Source organism: Toxotes jaculatrix, chromosome 8 (assembly GCF_017976425.1).
Source record: "Toxotes jaculatrix isolate fToxJac2 chromosome 8, fToxJac2.pri, whole genome shotgun sequence".
Taxonomy (NCBI): domain Eukaryota; kingdom Metazoa; phylum Chordata; class Actinopteri; family Toxotidae; genus Toxotes; species Toxotes jaculatrix.
Window position 1 is genome coordinate 9,543,753 of NC_054401.1, and position 8,093 is coordinate 9,551,845.

At 41.2% G+C, this 8,093-nt stretch overlaps 1 protein-coding gene across 1 annotated transcript; it reads left to right on the plus strand.

Annotated features, from left to right (window-relative positions):
- The first annotated feature begins 363 nt into the window (after positions 1-363).
- Positions 364-7,057, plus strand: p3h3 (prolyl 3-hydroxylase 3). The gene is made up of 16 exons (XM_041044185.1): positions 364-671; positions 1,528-1,712; positions 1,888-2,046; positions 2,446-2,638; positions 2,745-2,876; positions 2,995-3,137; positions 3,451-3,540; positions 3,633-3,685; positions 3,780-3,859; positions 3,953-4,080; positions 4,166-4,261; positions 4,443-4,593; positions 4,779-4,896; positions 5,109-5,184; positions 5,326-5,466; positions 6,555-7,057. The coding sequence occupies exons 1-16, from the start codon at positions 383-385 to the stop codon at positions 6,723-6,725; spliced, it is 2,205 nt and encodes a 734-aa protein (XP_040900119.1). The 5' UTR covers positions 364-382; the 3' UTR covers positions 6,726-7,057.
- The last annotated feature ends 1,036 nt before the right edge of the window (positions 7,058-8,093 follow it).

Below are 8,093 nucleotides of genomic sequence, written 5' to 3' on the forward strand. Positions count from 1 at the left end.
CATCCTGTTTTATTTGTATATTTACGGTAACGTCCGTTGTGGTTAAATCCAACCAACTGCTGCCTCTCGCGGCTACATTGAAGAATTACAACGTCTCGAGAGTTTGCAGGCTAATTGTCTGTTAAACACATGATGTAGCGTGAATTAGCTTAAAACAAGTCAATTAGTTGAATTTAATTTGTTTTAAACTAATGAAATTACAAGTCGGAGACGTTAACGGGGAAAAACGGTGAATACACCCCATGAAATGACAGTTCCTACTCTCCTCAAACGGGAGGAAACTTTCTGGATTACAGTCTCTTTCTCTCCCTAAATATTTCCATAGTCCCTCCTCCTGGTCTCCCAGCTCCGTCTCCACCACGGAGGGTTTGCTTCTCGGACCATGGCGCTCCTCTCTGATCAATTCACTGTATACGTGGCGTTTCATTTTATTATGTTAGGATTATTTAATGTTACCGCAGCAACTCCGGGCAGCGCTAATGTTTTGTCACTTCTGCAGCCGTATGATTTTTTGTATTACAGCGGGGTACGTTCCTACTTTGGTCAGGAGTGGAGTAAGGCTGCGGAGCTGCTGGAGAAATCCATCGTGACCAAGCAATCACTGTTCAGGGTCCGCAGGCAGTGTCATGATGACTGTTTGTCAGCAGGGAAAGAGGCACTCTATAAACTAGGTAAATTATGAAGTATCACATATTATGTGTGTGATTGTTTGTTTGTTTGTATGTGTGTGTGTGTGCAGTTAGGGTGTAGTGATTGGGTGCTCTTACGTGGAGTCAGTGGTGTGCCAGATTTACTATTACGATTTTGTTCAATAGTTATTCAGTCATTTAAGTGAATTAAATCCACACTTGAATGATACAAAGTATGATACATAGAGTCAGTAACATGTAAATTCAATGTAATACTTAACTTTCATTACTTTGCCATGTCCTGTTACTGCGGTTCCAAACCTGCAGTGGATGCATCTATTAAAGTATTCATGAATTCATAAAACAACTTGCTTTAAGTTATTACATTTAGCTGTTTCCCTTTCTTTTTCACTAGCGCTAGGCCTAGCAGTTAGCTAAAGTAACTGCTTTGCATCAAGGATAATTACTGGTGGGAAACTAAATTACTACGAAGTCACTGGCAGCTTCCCTTGTTCTCAGTGTCTGAGTCTGTGGCTTAAATATGAGCATGACCTCAACAGCAGAAGGCAAGTTCATCGCAAAATCAGAGAGGCCTAGAATAATATAAATGTGAATTATGAAAATAGTTATGACACACAGTCATATAATTGTAACATAGTTAAAAAAAAAATAGTTCCACCACAACCAGCTGCTACAAGAAAATATTGCCTTTATATTAATGCACAAGTAATAATAGAATTATTAATAGTAGTCATAGTTTTCATGTGTCATTTAAACTGTTACTATCAGTGTGTACAGTATTTATAATTAAGACATCATCAGTCTTTGTATGAATGACAGACAACGTTTGATGGTATATTTCACTTCCAAAAATGATTCATGTTTTCTGTTTTGTTAGACTCGGAGGAGGGGAGTCTGTGGGACCTCTGGCTCTTGGATTGGGTGCAGCAGAGGGCTGAGTGTTTGAGGTTCTGTATAGGACGCTCCATCACCCCTGCTGGGCAGCTCCCTGTTTCTACAGACATAGAATATGAATTTGACTCTCGCAACCCCTACAACTTTCTGCAGGTTACATACTACAAGGTAAGCTGTTCTCATCACTTCTGATAGACGTGCATATTGGCTCATTGGCAAGTGTTATTTAGAATCAAGCATCTTAATGTCAGTGCTGTGCTTTTCTAAATCTAATAATGATTCAGCATCACTCCTGTCTTTCTATGACACATTTCATTCACACTCTCCTCTTCATCCACATCAGTTGGAAAAGTTGCAGAGGGCAGCATCAGCAGCTCACACCTACTTTGTGGCCAACCCCAGTCACCTAGAAATGAGGAACAACATTGAGAAGTATAGGAGGATGGAAGGAGTGACCGAGGAGGCCTTCCAGGATAGAGAGATTGAGAATGAGAAGCACTGGGTGAGTAAAGTTCAAAGTTATCTAAGTGTATTCAAAGAGAAATATTTTGGAGATGTATCTATGGAGAGCCAGCTATGGCCTGAGGGACTAAATTCCTCTCTCTCTCACCTTCACTCTCTTGTTATCCAACCATGCAGTCCAAACCTGGTTTTACTCAATGAAGACGTCTGTCTGAGCAACTTATTATGTCTATTAAGACATACTTGTTATAACATGATTAGGCTTGTCTGAAATAAGCTTAAATGGTCCGTGTAATGGCATCCGCTTATCTGTGTATCCCTAATTTATCTTTTAATTAACAGAGCAGTTTTATGTTTTTATTTTCTTAAAATGAAAGCCAGTCTGGCAGCATCTTTGTCTTTAACTGAGCTGTATTATTCTCATATCCATCAAACCCAGGTCCTGTATGATGCTGCAGTCCAGTATGAGGCCTCCTCTGACTGGGTGCAAGCAGCAGACAAATGGAAAGTGTGTGTGAATGAAACACTGCGGCAGACAGAGGAGTGCAGGGCACAGTGTGAGGTGGCCTCCCAACGGCTGCCCGAGGACAGGGGAGTGGATAGCGTTGATGGCGTGTTTGAGAAGGCTGCAGGTAAGAAAAAAAATAATAATAAAGACTGCAGCCTGAATGTTTTGCTTTGTCACACAGAGAGAAAAAAATACAGCATCCATTTTTGTTATTTTTCTTTCCTATCTAGCTCTTTCTCTCTCCCTGCTCTCGTGCCGGCAGTCCTGTGTGACTCAGGTAGCTACACGACCTGGAAGGATTTCTGCTCAGGAGGACTTCCTCCCCACACAGCTGGAGCATCTGCATATTGCACAATTTAAAGGTCAGGGTTTAAAGTTCCTGATGTCATCCTCCTATGAATTTTCTTTACCTCAGTATCATATCACATTCATTTTGAAGTGCCACTTTATTCTTTATTCTGCATTCCTGCTTCCCAACAGCTGGTGATATTAGTGGAGCAGTGCAGACTCTACGCTCTCTTCTCCTCTTTTACCCCTCTGACAAGGACTCTTTGGACAACCTGCAGCTCTACTATGAGACACTAGGAGGAGACACAGAGTCACAAGGCACACAGCCTGCTCAGGTACCACTCAGGGTCCATGATATTAAAATCACCACTGTGGTGATAATAATGATCTAAGTTCCTTGATTTATTCTCTTAATCCATAAATCTCTTCAGCTTGAAGGTTCATAATTGACCGGTTTCTCAGCACAGTGTGGCTAAAAACTCCAGTAATTTGTACTAAATTTATTTTTGTCCAACATACATGTCCTCTCTTAAACCATAAAGGGAGGTGAAGTATCACTGTTAAGTCATTTCAGACATTCACACATAGACTTCAAATTCAACTTAATTCTCATGTTTGACCACAAGTTTGTGTGTATTTGTCATACAGGAGATTGTCACGTACGTCAGTCGCTCTTTGCAGGAGAAGAAGCTACTGTATTTTGGTATGGAGAACCTTGACTTCAGTTTCACCGACCCAGTAAGTATTGATGCCAAATAAACAGTATTTCAGTGCACACGAGGAAGACCTTTAAACCTTATCCTCAAAGAGTTTAATATTTTTCCATGAAGGATTTTTGGACTCCAGAAGATGTTGTACCTGAATCGCTGAGGGAGAATTGGAGGTGAGACAGCCAGGAAGAAAAACGATTCAGTCACTTGAGCTTCAATAAAAGTGAATGTAATGTTGACTGAGTATCTTATGTGTTTTACTGTCAGAGCTGAAAAAGAGAAAATGAACGAGAAAATGAAAGAGGGAGAGCAGCAGGAGGAAGTGGATGACAGTGGCTTTTTTTCAGGTAAGACAGCCATTCTACTGTTTTGTGTTTAGTCTGTAGCAGTTTATAATTTACCAGTTTCCCCTCACCCTTTCTAATTTGTCCTCTCTCCAGGTGGTGCAGTCCCTCAGGTGGGTGTTACCATCGCCATGGATGACGAGGTTTTGAACGGGACCAATCGTGTGGTACTGGACGGAGTCATGACTGAGAAGGAATGTGACAAAATATTGCAGTTAGCAACAGTAAGTTCAGATGGTTAAAAAGTCACGTTTTATCAGAGAGAATCAGGAGCACTCTCAACCTTCCATTTCCTCTTGTCTCTGATAGGCTGCTGCATCAGCTGGAGATGGTTACCGAGGACGACGGTCTCCGCACACACCTCATGAGACGTTTGAAGGCCTGACTGTGCTCAGGGCTGTGAAGGTGGGTGAACCGCAGATGATACAAGCAGACAAATTATGTGTAAAAACCTCAAAGTGAATCAACTAAATGTGAATCAATTTAAGTATCATATTATTATGGTGTGCAGCGGTGTTCTCGTGCTTGACCATAATTTATGAATTTAATTTTTTTGGGGGGGGCATAATATCCACTTCTTTCTCAGTTGGCTCAGGAAGGCCTTGTCAACCAATCACATGCCAGGCTGTTACATGAGCTGGGGGAGCGGGTGAGAGTCCTGCTGCACTCCTACTTCAGGAGCCCCTCAGGACTCTTTGTCTCTTTCACACACCTGGTGTGCCGCAGTGCTGTCGCAGGTAACACCAACATTATCCATATCTCTCTGAAGGGAGGTCATTATTACTTTCTAGGAAAAAAATTGAATTCATCTGCTCTCGTGGAACTAGAAGAGCTACAGGGTTTCACAGAGTTCGGCTACTGTGAACTTACATGTGTTCTTTTAGTTAAGTAAAATAGTTTGTTTGATTTTCTATGCTATCAGGTGACCAGGAGGGCAGGTTGGACCTGTCTCATCCTGTCCATGTTGACAACTGTCTCCTGGAGCCAGAGACCAAGCAGTGCTGGAGGGAACCACCAGCATTCATACACAGAGACCTGAGGTACACAAAAATAATCTCACTCAGTAATTAATAATTCATGTAGTGTCTTAAACTTTTTATATAAATACAACTCAAAGATGCATATAATGCCATTTTATTCCAATAAATAACTTTTTCTTCTTGAATCAAGTGATATTACCACTTTTTATTATTATTATTATTATTATTGTTATTTCATTTTATCAAGCACCTCAAATCTGTTTCTCTCACAGTGCCATTCTCTACGTGAATGACAACTTTGATGGTGGGGAGTTGTTTTTCACTAACAGGGATGCCAAGACTGTAACAGTAAGTCACTTTTCAACCTTTGATCCCAGGTTTTTGATATCAGAAATCATTTCATTTTGTGACTTTTAAACCTGCATCAGAGTATTTGTTGGACTTTGGATTTTGACCTTTAAACTTTTCCCTCCTGCTCTATGTCTCCAGGCTCGAGTCAAACCAAGCTGCGGTAGACTGGTGGGCTTTTCCTCAGGTCCAGTAAATCCCCACGGTGTTACTGCAGTGACCAGTGGCCGGCGGTGCTCGCTGGCCCTGTGGTTTACAAAGGAGAAGCTCTACAGGGACATGGTGAGCATTATGACAACACTCAACACTCAGCAGTGTCCTCCTCCTCTGGTCGAACCTGTCATCTGTAGTTATGTTGTTTCTGATGTTGTGACACCAGTGTTGGGAAAGACCAGCTGGAGACAGAGCCCAATGCAAATTTGGTGGCTGTTTTCATGTTTTGTCATTCACAGTACCTGGTCTGTGATAACACCACATCAGTGTCCTTTAGCGTCATCATACGTTCACTGGGGAAAATGATGAATCATTCAGTAGCCATATCGATTTGTAAAGCAAGGATTCTTAAGCATTATAATTTCAACTGAATTTTCACAATCTGTCATTTTGTAGGAATCACATTTTGCAAGAAACTTTGCAGTGTCCTCATTTGTTAAAACAACAGATATGCCAGATGCTGCGCCAGTCAGCAGCTGTGTATTAGCTGAGCCAAACAATAATCTTTAAACAGTGACAGTATCTTACCCAGTTCAGTGCTGGCTAACATTTAGCATCATGCAGACTGTTAAACTCATCTTAAAGTGAGACTGTGTAACTTTTAAAAGAAGAAATAACGCATTCTTCTTCTTAAAGATGGAAAGTTAAATTCACAAACCAGAAAACACACTCTTAATTAGATCAGTTCTCTCACAGGTTTTACTGCTGCAGCCTTACTTAGTCTGCTATGACCAGAAGGTAATGCTAGCAAAGTTTAGGTAAAGACTGAATAAATATTGCTGTAACTGACATTACTAAGTCAGTTTTCTGATTTTATTATTCCTCTCGACTACTGTGCTACTCTTATACTAGGTTTTAATACTTACCGTTATCCACAGTCGTCCCTTGTGGACGCAGAGGGGAAGGTTCAGCAAATGCTACATAGTCTCACCATAATAGAGGAAAACAGCTATTATGTAGGTGGAGCATCCTCACTTAGCACAAAAAAACAAGAAAAATTAAAATAACTGGTTTCAGAATATTTGTCCAGAAAGTACAAGGATAACCCAAATAAAGGTAAATGTAATCAGTTACTTCCAAACTTGCTTTTTCATGTCACAGTAGCCACAATAAAATACTTTATGTGTCATTCCTGCACTTTTGTCTCTCTCCCCCAGGAGCGAGAGGAGGCGGAGGCCCTGTGGGCTGCAGATGGACAGAGTGTGGTGAAAAAGGACGAGCAGGAGGCAGAGGGCAGCGCCACTGCCGGCAGGAACGCTCGGAGCCAAGCACCAAAGGAGAGGAGCAGAGGAAGAGACAGGGTCTCGGGGGGTAAAGATGAGCTGTGAGAGCCAGGACAAACCTGACAGACTGAAAGTGGAATACAATTTCATTTGCATCCATTCTAGTGGAAAAATCCCCCATCCCCATAACAGGACCATTACACCAACCATGAACACTTTTACAACACGATTTTTCAGTTTTTAACCAACACATTCACTCTCTTCTTCTTGCTGCCTTTTTATGTAAAGCTTGCACGTGTGTATATACTGTATTTATACTGTATATGATGAAGGTAAGTGAGGGAAACTCTGTCCTCTCTTCTCTGTAATGTTTGTCTTTATGTTTGTTTTAGCAGCTTTGCTGACTCTGATATCACTCCCTTTTAAAATGAAGAGAATAAAAGAATGAATGTGACTTTTTACCAGTGTTGCATGAGTACTGTGTGCCATATTAACACAAGTGAGGTACAGAAAGAGTATTAGAGCAAGAGATAGGACAAAAAGGTGTAGCAAAGTGAAAGCAAGGCTGTGTAATCTATTAAGCGATTACCTCAAACCCTGTGTGGCTGCCTGCTGATTCAAACCAAAATATGAAAGTGTTAAGGTTTTTCTCACTTTGTTCCTGCCTATTATGAGTAGAAGGATGTGATAAGATATGTGATTAGACAGCAACACAGCAGCAGGAAACTGTAAGAGTAGTTACATCAGTATAGTGCATCAGAAACTACAGTTCAAGGCAGCAAGAGGGAGAAGAGGGAACAGAGAGAGAGAGAGAGAGGTGCGCAGGGGGAAAAAAAAGGATAGAAATAGAGAGATTACAGTTAATCCCTCATAAATGAGTGCATTTGTTTATGAAGCTTAAAAAATCTCCCATTTAGAATATGGAATAGTAATCCAGTGAAAGATCATTTAATCATTCACATCCAGTGGGGTGACTCTCGACCACCCACTTCCATCTTATCCCTCCCATTACAACCAGTGCCTCCTGTCAGCCCCCTCCTCTGCTTTCGTCTCGTGCATTAGGTACTGAGTCAAGTACTGTTTATGGCCCATATTAACACTCTCACTCCCCCCTGTGTTATAATCCCCCGCCGCAGCAGAATTGGGTCGGCATGACTGTTTAATGGAGCCTTGGTTTTAACCTTTTCCCTCCCTCACACGCTGAAACCATGCAGGACCCTAAAAGTCTGCATTAATCTCCTCTTAAGTAGGTGTTATTTCTATATACTAAGATATTCTCACACTAAGCACCCCAGCCGTCTACTGCTCTAATTACACACTTGACAGAAAAGCATGAAATTTACAGCTGTGTGATGTCATCTTTTCATCTTTTATATGATTAGCAGAAATTATGTAAGGCCTAACAGCATAGTTATAAAACTGAAATCACAACATCCTGTTGTTATTATAACTGAGTGCTCTGCGTAGTGAGTA

What these genes read in the sequence shown, in the direction of transcription:
- p3h3 (XM_041044185.1), top strand. Translation starts at nt 383, where the DNA reads ATGGCGCTCCTCTCTGATCAATTCACTGTATACGTGGCGTTTCATTTT. An exon ending in CGTGTTTGAGAAGGCTGCAG is followed by an intron (nt 2,639 to 2,744) that starts GTAAGAAAAAAA and finishes TTTCCTATCTAG; the next exon opens with CTCTTTCTCTCTCCCTGCTC. An exon ending in GCATATTGCACAATTTAAAG is followed by an intron (nt 2,877 to 2,994) that starts GTCAGGGTTTAA and finishes GCTTCCCAACAG; the next exon opens with CTGGTGATATTAGTGGAGCA.